The sequence below is a fragment of the Monomorium pharaonis genome, chromosome 7 (genome assembly GCF_013373865.1).
Source record: "Monomorium pharaonis isolate MP-MQ-018 chromosome 7, ASM1337386v2, whole genome shotgun sequence".
Classification (NCBI taxonomy): Eukaryota; Metazoa; Arthropoda; class Insecta; order Hymenoptera; family Formicidae; genus Monomorium; species Monomorium pharaonis.
In genome coordinates this window covers 3,848,927-3,871,243 of record NC_050473.1, presented here as the reverse complement: position 1 = coordinate 3,871,243, position 22,317 = coordinate 3,848,927, and the positions used below count along the sequence as shown (strand labels likewise).

Genomic DNA, 22,317 nt, shown 5'->3' with positions numbered 1-22,317 from the left:
AGAGCGAGTATTTGCGTATACGTTTCTCTTGCGAATGAATTCAAGAATAGAGCCCCAGGAGCGCAACCGCTCACTGAGTGGCTAAAGGTGCCTTTTCACGCAGACGTTGACGCTCATTTTCAGCGTCAAAAGACATCACGTGACTAAAAATGACGAATGAGTATCTTTGTTTTTAGTCACGTGATGTCTTTTGACGCTGAAAATGAGCGTCAGGCGTTAGCGTGAAAAGGCACCTTAAGAGTGTGTTCGAGGAGACGCTATTAGCGCTATCAGCATCAGTTTATCCTTGTTCTACTTTTAATGAGTAATGAAGATGGACTGATGCTGGTAGCGCTAATAGCGTCTCCCCGAACGCACCCTAAGTAGCAATTAAAGGTGATTTGTTGGATCTAAAGGTAAGACCCAATCATCTTCAATTGCTACTTAGCCGCTCAGCGGTTGTGCTACTGAATGCACTCAATGGATGCACCAAATTGGTTTCTATTTTTAAATCCAACAAAGAATTAAAGGCAAGAACTAATCATATTAGAGAATTATTAAGTGTTCACTGATCCGACTGCTGAACGCGCCCAAACAGTCGAAAACTTTTTAAAAGTGGAAATTTAATTGCATCAGCAATTCTTTCAAAATTTTGATTAGTGCAAAACACGCTTGCACCTAGAGAAGAATTAACACCTTGGCAAAAAAGTAGAAAAAGCAAAAAAGCAGAAAACCAATCAGAATTTGCGTTAGTAGTCGACAGTTTCTGAAGCAGAAAAGCAAAATGCACTGTTTGCTACCATCACGAACTCTGATTGGCTTCTACTTTTATGCTCTCTGCTTTTCTGCCAAGGTGTGGACTTAAGATTTTTGCATGTTGCATAGGCCAATATTTATAGTCGAATCTGGTTTGCCGGATCCTTAAGGCTGGCTGCACACTAGCGCGATTTCTGTCACACGCGACGCGTGATATCCAATGAGCGTACACAGTTGAGTGGAAAGGCGGTCGCTCATTGAATATCGCGCGTCGCGACGTAAATCGTGCTGGCCTGACGGAGTCATAAGGCCTGGGGCTTGATTCTTGAATTCATTTGCAAGAGAAACGTATTCGCAAATTCTGTTCTTATAAAAAAGTTGGAAATTTATTGGCTATCGTTTATAGCTTTTAACCAATAAATTTGCAACTTTTCTGTTAAGCCAGAGATACACGATGCTTGTTTTCGTGCTAGTTTGTTTGCTGGATGAAAATACTCTGTCTTGATTGGTGCATATTCATTCATCTTCAGAAATGCACCAATCAGGACAGAGTATTTCCATCCAGCAACAAACCAGCACGAAACAAGCATCGTGTATCGTAGGCTTTAGAGCGAGTATTTGCGTATACGTTTTCTTGCGAATGAATTCAAGAATCGAGCCCCAGGGGCTCGATTCTTGAAGTCATTCGCAAGAGAAACGTATACGCAAATACTTGCTCTAACAGAAAGTTGTAAGTTTATTGGTTAATAGCCATACGATAGCCAATAAATTTCCAACTTTTCTGTAAGATCAGAATTTGCGAATACGTTTCTCTTGCGAATGAATTCAAGAATAGAGCCCCTGGGGGTCTATTACGGTTCTTAGGTGAGTTCACTCACTTTTCACATTTCCAGCACTGTCTCCACTGATTGGTGTATACTTTTAGAACTAACGATATACACCAATCACTGTAGCTCACTTTTCACATTTTCACAGTGAGTGATCTCACCTAAGAACTGTAACAGACCCCCTGGTCTACAATGGATGTCGTAAGTTGTGTCGTAAAAAATCTAGCCAATCACAGTTAATCTTAGGTCTATTTCTACCAACGTAGATTAACTTTAATCTTGGATTAAATTACTTTTTATCTCTTTCTAATTTTTGGAACTAGAATGAGATAACAAGTAAATTAAACCAAGATTAAAATTAATCTATGTTGGTAGAAATAGGCTTTAGAGAAGAAAAGCGAACATGATTGATTAAATTTCTTATGATCAACGACTAACGACTCATTGGCAGCTTTCTAGCAAATGACACAAATTGACACAGCAGTATTTCTGTCTTTGTTTGATATTCAGTGAGAGACAAGGACAAAATTACTGCTGTGTCAATTTGTGTCTCTTGCTGGAAAGCTCCCATTGTAGATTCGACTTAAGACGCCTTATATGCTATCGGGGCCGGAATCTACGATCCTTGCTATGAATAGTGCATGACGCATAAGAGAATCAGTCAATCAGAGTCGTCTATTTCTCTCCCCAATAGAAATAAAGATCTCTGATTGGTTAATTCTCTATGCGTTAAGCCTCGTCTACAATGAGTAGCCAATTGCATTACGCTGAATTTATTTATTCCTCAGGAAGCATTTTAGTCCGCTTATGTGCACGCATGTGCACGTGAGTGGTGGCTTACTGGCATCCAACAATTTCCGTTATTTTTTTTGCATGCGTGATGTATATGTTTGATGTATTGAAACGATTACGTCATCCACGGATCCAAGTACCTGTGGGTCGCGTTGTCGGACACGTGATCTGACCTTGTTCATATTGATCTTCGTGAAACGAACAGGTGAACCAGACTGAAAGAAGAAGTGATAACAGGTTTTGCATTTGATTTTATTTCCTGAATCTGGAAATTCGAGATTTCTTAACTCGATTTTCAGAGGACCGCGTTGCAAGGTAAGTCCAAACTAATCGTTAGTAAAAAAATAAGCAATTGTTTTTCTTTGTTTATTAATTGTTCTTTGTTTATTAATTCTACTGTAAATTATTTCTCAAATTTTTCTTGTTTCCCGAATTATTAAAAGAAATATGTGTCAATCTGTAAAAGCCACAAAGAAGTATATTTTCAATTGAAGAAGTGACTACTTTATATTCTTTCAGAGAATTAGAGATGACAAAGAGAACGCAACCAACTTGGCATCTGCCAGATAGAGAGGACGAGCCGGTGCTGCGATTGTACAATAGCTTGACTAGGAAGAAAGAAGTGTTTATCCCACAGTTTGGAAATTGGGTTAAATGGTATAGTTGTGGACCTACTGTTTATGATGCTTCACACATGGGCCATGCAAGGTATTAACCTCTAGATATAATCTTTGACAACTATCTGTTCCCTTTGATATAATAGACTTTTTTTATGCAACAGTATGTTTTACATATTCTATTTAATATTTAACCAAGTACACAAGGTAAATATGCTAGTGACTAAATAGATCCTATACTTAGATATTTATGTGCAAATTTCATGTTTTTTACATTGTTAAAATTAATTGTAATCTTTAAATGCTTTAAATACTTTAGGGCTTTAAATATAAAAGTTAAAAGAGATAATAGATTAATGTTAAAAGAGATTGTCACATACAAATAGATTAGAGTTACATTTTAACAACTTAATGTTTAATTTTAATGCTTATTTTTAAAATTTTTTAAGAAACATTTGTTATAATATATTTGTATTTTCTTAAAAAAAAGTATTTAGGTCAAGCATTAAAGGATATTAAAGATTAGCATTTTAGATTGAATATTGATTTCTTTTAGATGCTTTATAAGTTTTTATTATTTTTAGAATAATTTAAACATTTTTGTATTTTTATATATTAATGGTAACATTAAAAAAATATCTTATATTTTACTTAATTATATGATTAGATTATGGAAAAGTTTAACAATCTTTGCTTCATGTCCTGTTCTCATTACCTATGTTCTATTATTAAGATATGTACCTTATACAGTTTTGGCCAAAAGTAACAAGCATTTATATTTTTTTTCATGTATCTACAATTCTTTTATCTATATTATTTTCTATAATTATACTGATGTATATAAGTTTAAAAAATTCTTAAAATAATTCTTTATAGTTATAGATATTTTTAAAAATATTTAATATTTATATGCACATGTTTTTTTGCAGATCATATATATCTTTTGATATTCTGCGTCGTGTACTGACACATTATTTTGGATATGATGTTATGTATGTAATGAATATTACAGATATAGATGATAAGATTATAAAAAGAGCGAGACAGAATTACTTGTATGAAAAATATGTGGAGGAAAATCACACTCTTAACGATATATTGAATGATGTCAGAGAAGTTATGTCTAATCTTGAAAATGTTGTGAGAACTACAAATAGTGATGATAAAAAGTGCATGATAGAAAAAATGTTATATAATATAACAGGAGCTATTGAAGATCTTCAGAAGGCAGTTGAGCAGAAGGATGAGGGAAAAATTGCAGAGTTTCAAAAAGTAAGTATTGTTTAAGATATGTATTTAGGATTGTTATAGTTGCTTTGTAGAAGTAATTAATTTTTTTCTCAAAAAGTAATTTTATTATACAAGGAGGATTGCATAAGATTTTTTAAAAATTAAATGAAGTTTTCAAAAATTAATAGCTTAATTTAATTATTTTTTGTATTTATTTTATTCGTAAACTAGGTTAGGTTAGGTTTACATAGAAAATTGTTTTTATGTATTTTTAAATTATTTTTAAAAAATAAATTTAAAAAAATTAATAAGTTAAGATTAATAAATTTGGTTCAATTTTACTAAGCAATAGATAAATATGAAAAGTTAAAACAAGTAATCAAGGATGTCACTAAATAAAAACCACATCAGTTTATTAAATTATGATTTTTATAGTTTTTGAATTAAGATTATGATAGAATTACATAATCGAGAACATTTGACAATTTCTTAATTTGTTAATTTTTAGAGCACAGCTGAAGTTGATTAAGTATAATTGAAAGGTTTCAATATAAATTGTAATTTAATAAACTTTACTTTTTTTAAATCTAGTGACAACTTTGATTATTAGATTTAGTCTTTTATATTTATCTAAAGTCAAGATTGCATATTTTGGTCTGTAGCAGATTGATGCTGAATACAATTTTTCTATTAATGTAATATTTTTATAGCTTATAAACTGTATTATAAATCAATACCAGATTCACTTTATTTATCAATGCTATTGATCAATTCTATTGTATGTAGGGTATCTGGAAAGGTTGAAGTCTAAATTTAAAGTATTAATAATAACCTCGAATAAATGAACGTAGTTCATATAAACTTATGTTCAAAAATGTTGTATTGAAAAAAATTATATACGTTTGAATACGTTCAAAAACATTCGATTTAAGAGTTTGATAGGTATTTGTTCGACGAATAGGACCATTTTTACAGAAGAAAGACTTCGAATATTTATTATAATCATAACAATAGATAAAAATGTTGTAGCAAATAGACAATATATGAATGATATAAATATGATAAAAATTTATGTTTTAAAAATTATTTTACACTTAAATTAGGAATATAATTAATTTTTATATTAGGTATTATTGAGAGAGGCTAGAGATCCTTTAGCCAATTGGTTAGATGAAAAGAAAGGTAGCACAATCACAGAACATTCCATATTTAGTAAATTATCACAACATTGGGAGGCTGAATTTCATAAAGATATGGATGCTTTGAATGTGAGTTTTGAATGTTTTTATTATTTCTAAAACAAACTTGGTTCTTTGTAGTCATTGTTTTTTTTACAAATCTTTTAGGTATTAAAACCAACTGTGCTTACAAGAGTTAGCGAATATATACCTGAAATAATAAAGTATATAGACAAGATAATAGATAACGGATTTGCTTATGAGAGTAATGGATCGGTTTATTTTGATGTGAGCAAGTTTGATAAAGAGGAGAAACATTATTACGCTAAACTTGTGCCGGAAGCGTATGGCGATACATCGAGTTTGGAGGAAGGAGAAGGTAAGTTGAAGTTATTTTAAATATTTTTTAAGTTAAGGTAATTTTTCAGTTTTTTTACCTTGTAAAACTATGTTAAATATTCTTTGTAATAAAATTCAAGCATTTTTTATTTTTTCAAATTTTTTGATCGTACAGTATTATTTCTTTAAATAATTTTGTAAAATAATAATCTCTTTATAAGAAAATTTTTAGGCAATTGCAATAAAAATATAATAATTTTGAAAAACAATCCTTTCTAAAAAAGGGCATGGCATCGATATTCGCATCTCTCGAAGTATTGTTGTCGCTTTTCCGCGATGCCGATTAAACATGTGTGAAGTTAGCATCTCAAAGTTTAGCATCTTATAAAAATACTGCAGAATTACATGCATCCAGCATAGTTCTACAGTTCTTGATAGGTTTCAACAATAGTTCCGTTGAATTATCTATTTTAATTAAATTTTTATAAATGAGATGCTAACTTCCAAAATCACATAATAGCATCTCACCGTATTTCGAATATACGACCACAGAGAAGACTAAATCTATAGAGTTCTATCGTTTAGAGACGTCCTATCAATAGTTCTGATGATTAAATTAATAAAAAAATAATTTTTTGTTACAAAACATGTATATATGCTTGTACGTCTGCGCACGTGGATATGGTGTAACTGGCATCTCAGATAGACAAAATTAATTAATTCAAAAATTTTAAAAGTATTTTTCAACAACTATCTAGATGGAAAACTTATATTTATAGGTCTAGACATGAGATGCTGGTTGAATATCGACAGTTCTATTTCTTTTAACGCAGTTCCCATATAGATACGGACGCGTACAATAATTTTCTAAAAAGTTTCGGTAATATAAATAATTAAAACATTTTTTAAACAATTATTTTGCCCGGAAAACTTGAATTTTGAGGGCTAGACGTGAAGTGCTAATCGAATATCGACAGTTCTACTTATTTTAACGCAATTCTCATACAGTTCCGGACGCGTACAAAAGTTTTCTAAAAAGTTCCGGTGATATAATTAATTAAAACATTTTTTAAACAATTATTTTGCCCGGAAAACTTGAATTTTGAAGGCTAGACATGAAGTGCTAATCGAATATCGACAGATTCATTTATTTTAACGCAGTTTTCATATAGTTCCGGACGCGTACAATAATTTTCTAAAGAGTTCCGGTGATATAATTAATTAAAACATTTTTTAAACAATTATTTTGCCCGGAAAACTTGAATTTTGAGGGCTAGACGTGAAATGCTAATCCAATATCGACAGATCTATTTATTTTAACGTAATTCTCATATAGTTCCGGACGCAAACAATAATTTTCTATAGAGTTCAGGTGATATAATTAATTAAAACATTTTTTAAACAATTATATTGCCCGGAAAACTTGAATTTTGAGGGCTAGACGTGAAATGCTAATCCAATATCGACAGATCTATTTATTTTAACGTAATTCTCATATAGTTACGGACGCGTACAATAATTTTCTATAGAGTTCAGGTGATATAATTAATTAAAACATTTTTTAAACAATTATATTGCCCGGAAAACTTGAATTTTGAGGGCTAGACGTGAAATGCTAATCCAATATCGACAGATCTATTTATTTTAACGTAATTCTCATAAAGTTACGGACGCGTACAATAATTTTCTATAGAGTTCAGGTGATATAATTAATTAAAACATTTTTTAAACAATTATTTTGGCCGAAAAACTTGAATTTTGAGGACTAAACATGAAATGCTGTTCAAATATCGACAGATCTATTTATTTTAACGCAGTTTTCATATAGTTCCGGACGCGTACAATAAGTTTCTAAAAAGTTCCAGGGATATAATTAATTAAAACATTTTTTAAACAATTATATTGCCCGGAAAACTTGAATTTTGAGGGCTGGACGAGAAATGCTAATCAAATATCGACAGTCCTATTTATTTCAACGCAATTTTCATATAGTTCTGGACGCGTACAATGGTTTTTTAAAAAGTTACGGTGTTATAATTAATTAAAACATTTTTTAAACAATTATTATGCCCGGAAAACTTGAATTTTGAAGACTAAACGTGAAGTGCTAATCGAATATCAACAGATTTATTTATTTTAACGCAGTTTTCATATAGTTTCGGACGCGTACAATAGTTTTCTAAAGAGTTCAGGTGATATAATTAATTAAAACATTTTTTAAACAATTATTATGCCCGGAAAACTTGAATTTTGAAGACTAAACGTGAAGTGCTAATCGAATATCAACAGATTTATTTATTTTAACGCAGTTTTCATATAGTTTCGGACGCGTACAATAGTTTTCTAAAGAGTTCAGGTGATATAATTAATTAAAACATTTTTTAAACAATTATTTTGCTCGAAAAACTTGAATTTTTGGGCTAAACGTGAAATGCAAATCGAATATCGACAATTCTATCTATTTCAACGCAGTTTTCATATCGTTCTGGACGCGTACAATGGTTTTTTAAAGAGTTACGGTGTTATAATTAATTAAAACATTTTTTAAACAATTATTATACCCGGAAAACTTGAATTTTGAAGACTAAACGTGGAGTGCTAATCGAATATCGACAGATTTATTTATTTTAACGCAGTTTTCATATAGTTCCGGACGCGTACAATAATTTTCTATAGAGTTCAGGTGATATAATTAATTAAAACATTTTTTAAACAATTATTTTGCTTGAAAAACTTGAATTTTTAAGGCTACACGTCAAGTGCTAATCGAATATCGACAGATCTATTTATTTTAACGTAATTCTCATATAGTTAGGGACGCGTACAATATGTTTCTATAGAGTTCAGGTGATATAATTAATTAAAACATTTTTTAAACAATTATTTTGCAGGAAAAACTTGAATTTTTGGGCTAGACGTGAAATGCAAATCGAATATCGACAATTCTATCTATTTCAACGCTGTTTTCATATAGTTTCGGACGCGTACAATAGTTTTCTATAGAGTTCAGGTGATATAATTAATTAAAACATTTGTTAAACAATTATTTTGCCCGAAAAACTTGTATTTTTAAGGCTACACGTCAAGTGCTAATCGAATATCGACAGATCTATTTATTTTATCGTAATTCTCATATAGTTCGGGACGCGTACAATATGTTTCTATAGAGTTCAGGTGATATAATTAATTAAAACATTTTTTAAACAATTATTTTGCAGGAAAAACTTGAATTTTTGGGCTAGACGTGAAATGCAAATCGAATATCGACAATTCTATCTATTTCAACGCTGTTTTCATATAGTTTTGGACGCGTACAATAGTTTTCTAAAGAGTTCAGGTGATATAATTAATTAAAACATTTTTTAAACAATTATTATGCCCGGAAAACTTGAATTTTGAAGACTAAACGTGAAGTGCTAATCGAATATCGACAGATCTATTTATTTGAACGTAATTGTCATATAGTTCGGGACGCGTACAATATGATTCTATAAAGTTCAGGTGATATAATTAATTAAATCATTTTTTAAACAATTATTTTGCCCGAAAAACTTGAATTTTGAAGACTAAACGTGGAGTGCTAATCGAATATCGACAGATTTATTTATTTTAACGCAGTTTTCATATAGTTCCGGACGCGTACAATAGTTTTCTAAAGAGTTCAGGTGATATAATTAATTAAAACATTTGTTAAACGATTATTTTGCCCGAAAAACTTGTATTTTTAAGGCTACACGTCAAGTGCTAATCGAATATCAACAGATCTATTTATTTTAACGTAATTCTCATATAGTTCGAGACGCGTACAATATGTTTCTATAGAGTTCAGGTGATATAATTAATTAAAACATTTTTTAAACAATTATTTTGCAGGAAAAACTTGAATTTTAGGGCTAGACGTGAAATGCTAATCAAATATCGACAGTCCTATTTATTTCAACGCAATTTTCATATAGTTCTGGACGCGTACAATGGTTTTTTAAAAAGTTACGGTGTTATAATTAATTAAAACATTTTTTAAACAATTATTATGCCCGGAAAACTTGAATTTTGAAGACTAAACGTGGAGTGCTAATCGAATATCGACAGATTTATTTATTTTAACGCAGTTTTCATATAGTTCCGGACGCGTACAATAATTTTTTATAGAGTTCAGGTGATATAATTAATTAAAACATTTTTTGAACAATTATTTTGCTTGAAAAACTTGAATTTTTAAGGCTACACGTCAAGTGCTAATCGAATATCGACAGATCTATTTATTTTAACGTAATTCTCATATAGTTAGGGACGCGTACAATATGTTTCTATAGAGTTCAGGTGATATAATTAATTAAAACATTTTTTAAACAATTATTTTGCAGGAAAAACTTGAATTTTTGGGCTATACGTGAAATGCAAATCGAATATCGACAATTCTATCTATTTCAACGCTGTTTTCATATCGTTCTGGACGCGTACAATGGTTTTTTAAAGAGTTACGATGTTATAATTAATTAAAACATTTTTTAAACAATTATTATGCCCGGAAAACTTGAATTTTGAAGACTAAGCGTGAAGTGCTAATCGAATATCAACAGATTTATTTATTTTAACGTAATTCTCATATAGTTAGGGACGCGTACAATATGTTTCTATAGAGTTCAGGTGATATAATTAATTAAAACATTTTTTAAACAATTATTTTGCAGGAAAAACTTGAATTTTTGGGCTAGACGTGAAATGCAAATCGAATATCGACAATTCTATCTATTTCAATGCTGTTTTCATGTCGTTCTGGACGCGTACAATGGTTTTTTAAAGTGTTACGATGTTATAATTAATTAAAACATTTTTTAAACAATTATTATGGCTGGAAAACTTGAATTTTGAAGACTAAACGTGAAGTGCTAATCGAATATCAACAGATTTATTTATTTTAACGCAGTTTTCATATAGTTTCGGACGCGTACAATAGTTTTCTAAAGAGTTCAGGTGATATAATTAATTAAAACATTTTTTAAACAATTATTTTGCTCGAAAAACTTGAATTTTTAGGCTAGACGTAAAATGCAAATTGAATATCGACAATTCTATCTATTTCAACGCAGTTTTCATATAGTTCTGGACGCGTACAATGGTTTTTTAAAGAGTTACGGTGTTATAATTAATTAAAATGTTTTTTAAACCATTATTATGCCCGGAAAACTTGAATTTTTAAGGCTACACGTCAAGTGCTAATCGAATATCGACAGATCTATTTATTTTAACGTAATTTTCATATTGTTCGGGACGCGTACAATAGTTTTCTAAAGAGTTCAGGTGATATAATTAATTGAAACATTTTTTAAACAATTATATTGCCCGGAAAACTTGAATTTTGAGGGCTAGACGAGAAATGCTTATCGAATATCGACAGTTCTATTTATTTTAACGCAGTTTTCATATATTTCTGGACGCGTACAATAGTTTTTTAAAGAGTTCAGGTGATATAATTAATTAAAACATTTTTTAAACAATTATTTTGCTCGAAAAACTTGTATTTTGAGGGCTAGACGTTAAATGCTAATCAAATATCGACAGTTCTATTTATTTTAACGCAGTTTTCATATAGTTCTGGACGCGTACAATAGTTTTTTAAAAAGTTACGGTGTTATAATTAATTAAAACAATTTTTTAATAATTATTTTGCCCGAAAAACTTGAATTTGGAAGGCTAGACGTGAAGAGCTAATCGAATATCGACAGATTTATTTATTTTAACGCAGTTTTCGTATAGTTCCGGACGCGTACTATAATTTTCTGAAAAGTTCCGGTGATATCATTTGTTAAAACATTTTTTAAACAATTATTTTGCCCGAAAACTTTGAATTTTGAGGGTTAAACGTGAGATGCTGTCTAAATATCGACAGTTTTATTTATTTTAACGCTGTTCTCATATCGTTCCGGACGCGTACAATAGTTTTCTATAAAGTTACGGTGTTATAATTAATTAAAACATTTTTTAAAGAATTATATTTCCCGAATAACTTGAATTTTGAAAGCTAGACGTGAAATGCTAATCAAATATCGACAGTTCTATTTATTTTAACGCAGTTTTCATATAGTTCTGGACGCGTACAATAGTTTTTTAAAAAGTTACGGTGTTATAATTAATTAAAACAATTTTTTAATAATTATTTTGCCCGAAAAACTTGAATTTGGAAGGCTAGACGTGAAGAGCTAATCGAATATCGACAGATTTATTTATTTTAACGCAGTTTTCGTATAGTTCCGGACGCGTACTATAATTTTCTGAAAAGTTCCGGTGATATCATTTGTTAAAACATTTTTTAAACAATTATTTTGCCCGAAAACTTTGAATTTTGAGGGTTAAACGTGAGATGCTGTCTAAATATCGACAGTTTTATTTATTTTAACGCTGTTCTCATATCGTTCCGGACGCGTACAATAGTTTTCTATAAAGTTACGGTGTTATAATTAATTAAAACATTTTTTAAAGAATTATATTTCCCGAATAACTTGAATTTTGAAAGCTAGACGTGAAATGCTAATCGAATATCGACAGATCTATTTATTTTAACGCAGTTTTCATATAGTTTCGGACGCGTACAATGAGTTTCTAAAGAGTTCCGGTGATATAATTAATTGAAACATTTTTTAAACTATTATTTTGCCCCAAAAACTTGAATTTTGAGGGCTAGACGTGAGATGCTGTTCAGATATTGACAGTTCTATTTTTTTTAAGCAGTTTTTATATAGTTCCGGACTCGTACAATAATTTTCTAAAGAGTTCCGTTTATATAAATAATTAAAACATTTTTTAAACAATTATTTTGCCCGAAAAATTTGAATTTTGAGGACTAGACGTGAGATACTGGTCGAATATCGACAGTTCTATTTTTTTTAACGCAGTTCTCATATAGTTTCGAACGCGTACAATAAGTTTCTAAAGAGTTCCGGTGATATAATTAATTGAAACATTTTTTAAACATATTGTGGTCGTATATTCGAAATACGGTGAGATGCTATTTTGTGATTTTGGAAGTTAGCATCTCATTTATAAAAATTTATTTAAAATACGTAATTCAACGTAACTATTTTTGAAACTTATCAAGAACTGTAGAATTATGCAAGTATGGATGCAAGTAATTCTGCAGTATTTTTTGAGATGCTAAACTATGAGATGCTAACTTCACACACGTTTAATCGGCATCGCAGAAAAGCGACAACAATACTTTGAGAGATGCCATGCCCTTTTTTAGAAAGAATAATTATTATTGCAATTGTTATTTTTAAAAAGTAAAAAACTAAATAGCGCGCGCGTAGCGCGCGCTTGTGTTGTTCTAGTATTTATAAGAAAGGATAAAGTTCGGAAAATATTTTAAAAATATAATATTAAAAATATAAATATTCTGTCTATTATTACCAATCGATTGTTGATATTTTGCATTATCAAAAAAAGATAAAAATATTAATAAAAGAATTTATTGCAAAGAGAATTAAAAGTAAATATCCAAAAATTTTTTCCTGAGTATTAAGACTTTCCTGCGTAGTAAGAAAATTCAATTAAAATCTATGATTTTTAAGAGTAAAAAAGAAATTCTTTAAAAATTCCTGTTTTCCTCGATTTTTCCGAGATCAATATATATACCAGAAAAGTTTTTTCTTTAAAAAAAGTCATATGAGATTTTTTATTCATATATATTTTTTAACAAAACAATAAAGCATGTTGCTATATTTACAATGATAAATAATGAACAAAATAGAAGCAATAAAAATAGTAATTTATAATTTAAAAAGATTAATTTAAAATATTAATGTATATTGATGTGAAAGAAATTGAAAAAGAATTGTTTATAACAAGAATTTTATTAAAAGGAAAACATCCATAAAAACAAAATTTTAAATATTAAATAAATTAAGCAAAATTGAGTGAAATTTATTTTAAATTGAAACATGAATTAGGAAACACAAAGAGACGATAGATTCGAAATTGAGAATCGACTACGATTTGAAAATGTCGAATTATTCAAATTCTAATTCCTTCCAAAAATTAACTCATCAAACTTGCATTGATTCAATTTGATTCAAATTCGAATAATTTGCATACTTCTAAAAGATATTTCTTTCAGCTCATTTAATACAATTTATAAGTATTTTATATTTTTACGTAAATGTGATAAAATTGTAATATACAATTTTAATATTAAGATAGAAAAATTAATAGTTTACAAAATATTTTATACTTTAATCGGATAAATTTTGACATAAAATACAAAACATTTTGTGTACTATTATTTTTTTGATAATTGTGCTTTACTATTTTTATGTATAAAACGATGAATTAGTATTAAAAAAAGTCACTTTAAGAAATACAATGCATAATGCAAATAAGTGCATATTGCAAACGGTATAATTTTTTGAAAAGCATGGTGTTTTTTTATACTAATCGATTTATCTCATCATTTTATGCATAAAAATATTAAGATACAATTATTGTAAAATTAAAGAGGCACACGAGTGTAAATTCACGTAGACAAACCTATGAAAGGATTTTATAAAATAGACATTTTAATGCTTTTAATTTAGAAACTAGATACAGATATCAAGACAGAAATAGTTTTGTAAATTAAGATTTTTAATCAGAAATCCAAGAATGACAACATCTTACAAATTGACTAAACATTTTTTTCATAGGAATTATATGATCTTTTATTTTAAAACTGCATTATGGAATTCTCTAATCTTGTATAGTGGAATTTTAAATACAATTTCTGAAAAATGTCAACAAATTTTTTTTATAAAATTTGAGTAAACCTCTCCTTAGATTTATTTGTTAAAACTAATTTGATTTACTAAATTTACTTTTTTCTTTATTTTATTAAGGTGATTTAAGCACTACGGCGGACAAGCTCTCTGAGAAAAGATCGGTGACGGACTTCGCACTCTGGAAGAGTTCAAAACCAGGTGAGCTCTGGTGGGATTGTCCTTGGGGCAGAGGACGTCCAGGATGGCACATCGAATGTTCAGTCATGGCATCTACAATTTGTGGGGATAGCTTGGACATCCATACAGGCGGAGTGGATCTCAAATTTCCCCATCATGACAATGAACTTGCACAAGCGGAAGCGTACTACGGCAATTCACATTGGGTTAGGTACTTCCTGCATTCTGGCCATCTAACCATAACTGGTTGCAAAATGTCAAAGTCACTGAAGAACTTTGTTACGATACAAGAAGCTTTAAAGAAATATTCGAGCAGGCAGCTTAGACTTGCTTTCCTTTTACATTCGTGGAAAGATACTTTAGATTACAGCGATAATACGATGAATATGGCTGTGCAGTATGAAAAATTTCTTAACGTGAGTACGAGATTTTTGTTACATGTTTAATATATTTTGATATGATATTACGCGTCTGAAGAAATGTAAACAATTGTTTATAAATTTAAGACTTGTGATTTTCTGGCATCTCATGAAAAATAAAGAAAGCGAGGAAAAATAGAAGTTAAAAAAAGCATTTTAAGGCTCCTGGCTCCTTATTACGGTCATATTTGAATTTGTGACGTCATAGGCGAGAAATAGGTTTGTTCTTGATAGCTGCACTGATGTACTCGTGTAATAAGTTAGAACTGAGAAAAAAATATATTTGTCTCATACTAACTTATTGCATCAGTACAGCAGTGCAGTGACAAAGAACAGGTCTAATAGTACATCGACAATCCAATTTTTGCGTCTATGTTATGCAGTAATTATTCACTATATTCTGGTGCTGTAACTTGTAACGTACTTAGGGAATAGTAAATGGCGAATACTAATTATAGTAATTATACACATAAAAGCAAGATTTTTTAATTTATAACAATCTTCATATCACTTTTATTTATGGTTATGTATTGACTCAAGGAAATAAGATAGTATTCGCCATATTTTAGAGGTGTATTAAAGTGATTTTATGTTATTTCATTCAAATATATTTTTTATTTACAAATGACACAAGTACAAAAATTGAATTATCACCGTATCATTTCTTGCCTCTGATGTCAAATTCAATATGGTTGCGGTGAGGAACTAGGAGCTGAATTGCATTTTGAACTATTAGAAGTGTTTTATTATAAAAATTATCGAAATTATGTGATTTTAGCTTAAACAAACGTATTTGACATCTGTTTCTAACTAATTAGTTCAACGCTGTTATGGTTCTAAGCTTCTCTATCTGTACTTAGCATTATCCATCAGGATGGCATATTCATATTCTACTGCTCATTAATCAATGGCTGTGTTTCAAAATTGCTGTCAGTACTGAAAATTTATAGTTTCTGTTACGTACATTATAGATTTTCACTACTGACAGCAATTTTGAAACACAGCCAATACTTTGAGTTTTTATAATCTCACAATATAGTAGAACCTTTTTTATAATCACATGCTCGAGATGACGCTAAATGTATTTTAGCGCCACCCAAAGCAGGGCTATTATAGTTTAACAATAGATTCTACTTGAATCTCGTTTATGTCTCGATATGTGTTTGAGTAGACAATTGTGCATTGTGCTGCAAGTGATTATTATGGAGATAAAGTTATGTAGGTTACAAATATGCTTACTTGGAGATCGACTATTTGGAAGTTGTGACTATAACGAGTTTAATTGGAATAAACAGATGTCAAATACGTTTAAACTAAAATCACCAGATTTTGATGATTTTTATAATGATAAGATGTTTCTGATAGTTTAAAATGACATTTAAACAGTCGAAATGGGCCTTAAAGAAACTCATTCTTTTTTGTTTAAAAACTCATTTTATGTAATATTTTTTAACTTTGAAACTAAAGAGTTTACAGAAAAAAGAAAGAGAAAAAATATTTTTGATCATGTTTTTGAGTTGGTTAGAAATTTTTCAAAAATTTTTAAAGACTATACTTTTTGTAAGATGTGAGAAATCGCAACTGCTTTTAAGTCAAAACAATAGTGCATATTTAAAACTTTTATTGTGTATATATTCTTAGTTTTACAAGTCTAGAAAATAAAATTGTATCATTTTATTTTTCTAGGAATTCTTCCTCAATGTGAAATGTAGGATTAGAAATTTGAATACACAAACCACTCTTGATAGTTTTCTAAAATGGCGTAAATCCGAAATAGAACTCGGCAAAGAATTTCATCTTGCAAAGCATGCCGTACATAAAGCATTGTGCGGTAAGTTTAAATTTTGATTATATTTTAATTATTGAAAGCGTATTGTTAAAAAAATTGTCTGTTGTAGACAATATTGATACGAGAATTGCTCTGGATGTGATACGAGACCTTGTGGTAGCTGGTAATGTGTACATGACACTAAATCCAAAAATTTTGGATGTGTTTTTTCTTAAGGATATTGCCTTATATATTACTAGGATGTTTACAATTTTTGGAGCCATTCCTTCCTCGCGTTCACCCGATTCAATCGGATTTCCGCTTGATGACGAGACAGTCAGTAATAATACAAATGTAAGATCAATTTATTATTAAGTTATGTCGACAAATTTAACGAACATAATTGAGTTTATTGCATTTTTTTACGTTTTTTGCTTTAAAAAATCAAGTTTTAGTTCTTTTATCATAAATTTAACGTTTAAAATTCAATTTAGATTTTTTTTTTATTTGATTAAATTAATCGAACGATTAAATTTAACAATTGCCAATTGCAAAACATAAAACTGATTGTATTATTTTGTTTTCTTTATCTATTTTTTATAAGTTATTATTTATGTATAATATAATACTTAATAAGTAGTATGTTTAATTAAAATAATTAAGAATTCAGATTAAAATTGAGTTCAGTTTTAAGTTTTGGAATTCTTTATTTATTTTTTGTAAATTAATTTATTATATAACATAATTTAAAGTGTAAAATCAGAATTGGGTAAGTTAATATCTTTTAAAAACTAAGTTAAAATTAATGATTTACAAATTTAGTTTAGTTACAGTTATTAAAAGTTACAATACTACGAAATTACGATACAGTTATTAAAAGTTACTTAAATTAAATTAAAAGTTACAATAAGATCAAATTAGATTTAAATTTTGAAAATTAATTGTAAAAAGTATTATTTATATTAAATTAGAAAATTTTAATTTTTAAAAGTAAAAATAAATTGCCCAAAACCAATTATAATATAGATCATGAAATAAATTTAGTATTTCACTTATAAATTAAGTTTATATAAAATAACAAAGAAACTTTATTTCTTATGTAAGAAGGTATTTTTCTTGAAATTTTATTTTCTTTTACATAGAAAAATGTTTATAACTTAGAGAAAGTGTTAATAATAAGTTAAAGTTTATGTGTTTTATGTAATTTAAAAATAACTAATTAAAATAAATTTATTTGAACTAAGTTAAGTTAAAAGTTGATAACTTCTTAACTGTATTATTTAATTTCTAACTTTTTAATTAGTTATTCGACTAGTTACTCAACTTTGTGTAAAATATATTTTAAATTATTGGAGATGATATTGGTTTTTATTTCGATTTGTCCAAAGAGTGTGAAATTTGAATAAGAATTGGAATCGCATAATCTCTTTTATAAATATACTTATTCTTCTGATAACTTCGAAGAGATTTTTTAATGTTTAGAAGATGCGCATTCTCGCTTAACTTCTTACTATGTATTTATTTTGAAACGGGAAAATAAATTTACATAAATACAGATATTTTATGCTGGATGTTATAAACGCTTCAAAACATTTTATTGACCAATCGGAACAAAGAACTTTATGAATTAATCAATCAGAAAATGCTGTAATACCAAGTTGGACCTTATCCTTAAAGTGTAATGTGAAATAAAATATGTATAACACTTTTTTTTTGTTTCATGGTCAGCTTGAAGAGACTGTTATGCCATATATTGAAGTTCTGGCGAATTTCCGAGAGAAGGTTCGAAATTGTGCGATAACCCTGAAGGCGAATGATATTTTGCAAGAATGTGATCGATTGCGCGATGATATTTTGCCGAATATTGGTGTGCGATTGGAAGATAGTAAAAAGATTGGAAATTATGAAGAACCTTGTAAAGTAAAATTAGTTAACAAAAAAGAGTTATTGAAGGAGAAGGAAATGAAGAAGAACCTGGAACAAGAGAAAATCTTGGAGAAAGAAAAGAAAAAAGCGGCGAAAGAAGCGCAGCAAAAAATATCGCCAAATGATATGTTCAAAATGGAAAAAGACAAATATTCCCAATTTGATGATAAGGTAACTATTGTAAGCTTACTTATTTTACATATTTTTATTTTATATGTAATTTAAGATTTAATTTTTAAATATATTTTAATTCATATTTATTATATTTCTTTTATATATATATATATATATATACACACACACACACACACACACACACATATATACATATATATTTTTTATATAGGGGTTACCAACGCACGATGCGGAAGGTAAAGAAATTAGTAAAAGCGCATTGAAGAAGTTGCAAAAGTTGCAGCAGGCGCAGGAAAGGAGATATATTGAGTACTTAGCTTCCCTGCAAAAGGATTATTTATCTTAAGTTCTTATTAAAAGAATATATATAAAGTTGAACTGCAAGAGAGTTAGCAATTTTATATTTTCAACAATTTTACCATCATAAAAAATAATTCTCTTACTCTGAAGTATTGAGAAATATCTGAATTATTTATTGTTGAAAATTTACATGATACACTGATATGATTTTAAATGAGTCTAATGCCCATATTCAGGCCTTATACTTAAGGCCTTAAATTCATCTTTAGATACTTTGTAGCCAATAAAATAATCCATAAAGCATCTAAAGATAAACTTAAGGAGGCTTTAAATATAAGGTGTGACTGTGAATACGGGCATAAATGTCTGATATTTAAATTAGTTCACACAAAATTCTTTCTAAAAAGCTTTGTTCTAAAAGCTTTAGTTAAGAGATTAAACTTAAACGCGATTTTCTATCAGTATCTTTTTCATAAAATTAAGTAATTTCAGCCATTAAACTGTCTCGAACCATTTTGCAATCTATTTATTTCATTTACTTTTTTTGATAATCTATTTATTAAATTATTTTGAATTAATGTAGGAATTCTAACATTTTAATTTAGAAATATTGTCCAATTGGATCACTGTTATAAAAGATTATGTATTTGTAAGAAATAAGGATGTGACTATATATTAAGTTTTATTGAGTACATATATGGTTTTATTTTATTATGAGATCGCTACATATATAGAATGTATGTTAATTGTATTTAATACTTTGACTGCTGTATCTGTGAGTGACATTGGGGTCTGCAATGATTGTAAACTTAAGTTTATGTTGATGCTAATGGGTTCAAGTATTTGAAACATTAAAAGAAACAATAGAAATTATATTAATGTAAAAGATAAAATATAAAAATAATACGCTAGATTCATTATTAAAGCTTTCGGCACACGATACGATTTTTCATGCTAGCACACATACGATGCGTCTTACGATTGGGTTACGATTGGTAATATAATCATTCGAACCAGGACACGTAATAAGATGTCTCATATGCGATCTAGCATGAAAAATCGTATCGTGTGCCGAAGGCTTAAGTTTAATCAACCAAAATCAGTTTGGCAGTCAAAGTGTTAAAAAAAAAAAGAATGCCTTTAATATCACGGAACCGATGGCATATTCACACTTGATGTATGTATGTACATCGACGTGTATCGTGCCGATGCGATTCGAAACTGGTGGTCGAACAAAATAAATGTTACGCGTTTCCACTCGACCGGATGAATTTGACATGCGATGCTGTCTATTATTAAAACATAATACCCCTTTCATAACGAGTAGGCGTCAAGCCGCGGACAGTGACAGCTTCGTAAATGCGAAAGGCGATATAATGCACGGCTCGCGCGTCGCGTCGCGCCGCGCGAGCCCGATATTCATCCCATATTCAAAAGCAGTGAAAACCCAGAGAAGCAGGCGAACAGGTCGACCCGTCAGTTGCTTTTCCAACTCTCTGTAAAATACGCATCGTATCCGATAATAATGATGCGGTGGCGCCCGGCCCCCAAAACTCGAAATAACGGTGAAAGCACCCCTCTCGATTACAAATTATGTTTCCGGACTGGGGAACGAAGCGGCATTTAAACCTCATCCCGTAGAAGCGGTTTCGTTCTTAATCGAGAAAGTTTAATGTGATACATTTCATGTCACACGTTCGCTTACACACTTCGTGTTGTCGACGTCGCTCGCGTCTTTTAATGAACGCATTGTGCGTTCGAATACACCTTCCTTTAGAATTGCTTTCGAAATAAAGTTTTCTTATCGAAACTTTCGTTGACACTTTCCGTTCGAAGTTCTTTTTTAAATTTTTACAGTCATTGCACTTAATTAAATGATCATAACATTACATTAGTATTAAAAAAACTCTAAAAAGAAATAAATGAGGCCTATTGACAACGAGTAAATGAGATGTCAATTAGTAAAAAATTATACATTTAATGTACTGTAATAAAAAATGTACTTATAAAAAACTTAGACTTTTTTAAAATATATAAATATTTCTTTTTTTTAATTTTCTACAGTTATTGCATTTTGTCAAATTGTTATATTATTACGAAAACCTTATAAAAACAAATAAAGAAAAATGGTCTATTCATAACAAGCAAAATGAGATGTTAATAATATTTATATTTACTGTGCTGTAAATAAAAAAATGTGCTTATAAAAAATCTAGATTTGTTTTTATAATATTATATCAATGATTTATGTATCATTTTCCTCACAAGTGAAGGGAGGATTGAATAGTCAAATTAAAGGCGAAATTTCAGGAGACTGAATGAATACACGTTTGATAACATCAGATCCGATTATTTTGCGATCAGGAAATGATAAATCAATTGCGCGTTTTTTTAATTGTATATTACAATGCATTTTATATCTTATTGTATTTTAATATTTTATGTCATTTTGATCTTATTATTTTGTATTTTATTAGAGTTCTAAAGAAACTATCTGCTATGTAAGAATATTCGTGATACACTCCTCTTCTTGCCATTGTATTGGCTAATGTATAAAAAAAAAGGAACTGTGAGTTAAAATATTAACAATGTGCGACGGTTGTTTGAAAAAAAAACACGCTTTTAAATATGAAGTCAAGAGAGGTAAAAAGCAAACAAATTTTTCGTTTTTGCATGGCTTGATCCCTATCTTTCATCATCCTCGTGCGAATGGACACGTACATTTTTTCAGCGGAAAAATCGAGCGCACCCCGAAATTTCGAGGATATTCCGAGCCATGATTGACACCGGAATGCTCTCGGTATTGCGTATCGGAGATACTATATTTTGGACGGCGCCCGATTAAACATCCCCTCGTTTGCGAGATGATCTACGGTGGTGAGACTAACGACCGACGAGAAAAACGAGCCATCGTTGTTTATCGCTAATATTTTCAATCCTTCCAGGTCTGATTTATGTTCCAGTCTTCTAAAAATTTATGTCTTTTACAAAAATAAAAATAGACTTCTTTCTGAGGTCATTTTAAATACAAAGAACAGGATTCTTCATAAAAAATTAGAACTTGTGAGTTTTACTTAATTAAAAAATTAATTTTTATTGTTAAAGTACAAAGTTTGGTAAAATG

General features: G+C 29.4%; 1 protein-coding gene across 2 annotated transcripts; it reads left to right on the top strand.

The window, feature by feature from the left end:
• Positions 1-2,435: 2,435 nt before the first annotated feature.
• On the top strand, positions 2,436-21,849 carry LOC105834527 (cysteine--tRNA ligase, cytoplasmic). 2 transcript variants are annotated; one of them, XM_028191416.2, is made up of 10 exons: positions 2,436-2,669; positions 2,874-3,062; positions 3,901-4,243; positions 5,329-5,469; positions 5,548-5,758; positions 14,586-15,061; positions 16,751-16,895; positions 16,963-17,186; positions 18,561-18,929; positions 21,671-21,849. In XM_028191416.2, exons 2-10 carry the CDS (start codon positions 2,884-2,886, stop codon positions 21,740-21,742), a joined length of 2,160 nt encoding a protein of 719 aa, XP_028047217.1. In that variant the 5' UTR covers positions 2,436-2,669; positions 2,874-2,883; the 3' UTR covers positions 21,743-21,849. The 2 variants fall into 2 exon arrangements, with proteins under 2 accessions (XP_028047217.1, XP_012532522.1); XM_012677068.3 differs by lacking the exon at positions 21,671-21,849 and adding an exon at positions 19,105-21,404 and having other exon boundaries at positions 2,437-2,669.
• The last annotated feature ends 468 nt before the right edge of the window (positions 21,850-22,317 follow it).

Coding starts and splice junctions, on each gene's coding strand:
- LOC105834527 (XM_012677068.3), top strand. CDS start 2,884: ATGACAAAGAGAACGCAACCAACTTGGCATCTGCCAGATAGAGAGGAC. Junction 4,244..5,328: donor AAATTGCAGAGTTTCAAAAA/GTAAGTATTGTT, acceptor TTTTTATATTAG/GTATTATTGAGAGAGGCTAG. Junction 15,062..16,750: donor AGTATGAAAAATTTCTTAAC/GTGAGTACGAGA, acceptor TTATTTTTCTAG/GAATTCTTCCTCAATGTGAA.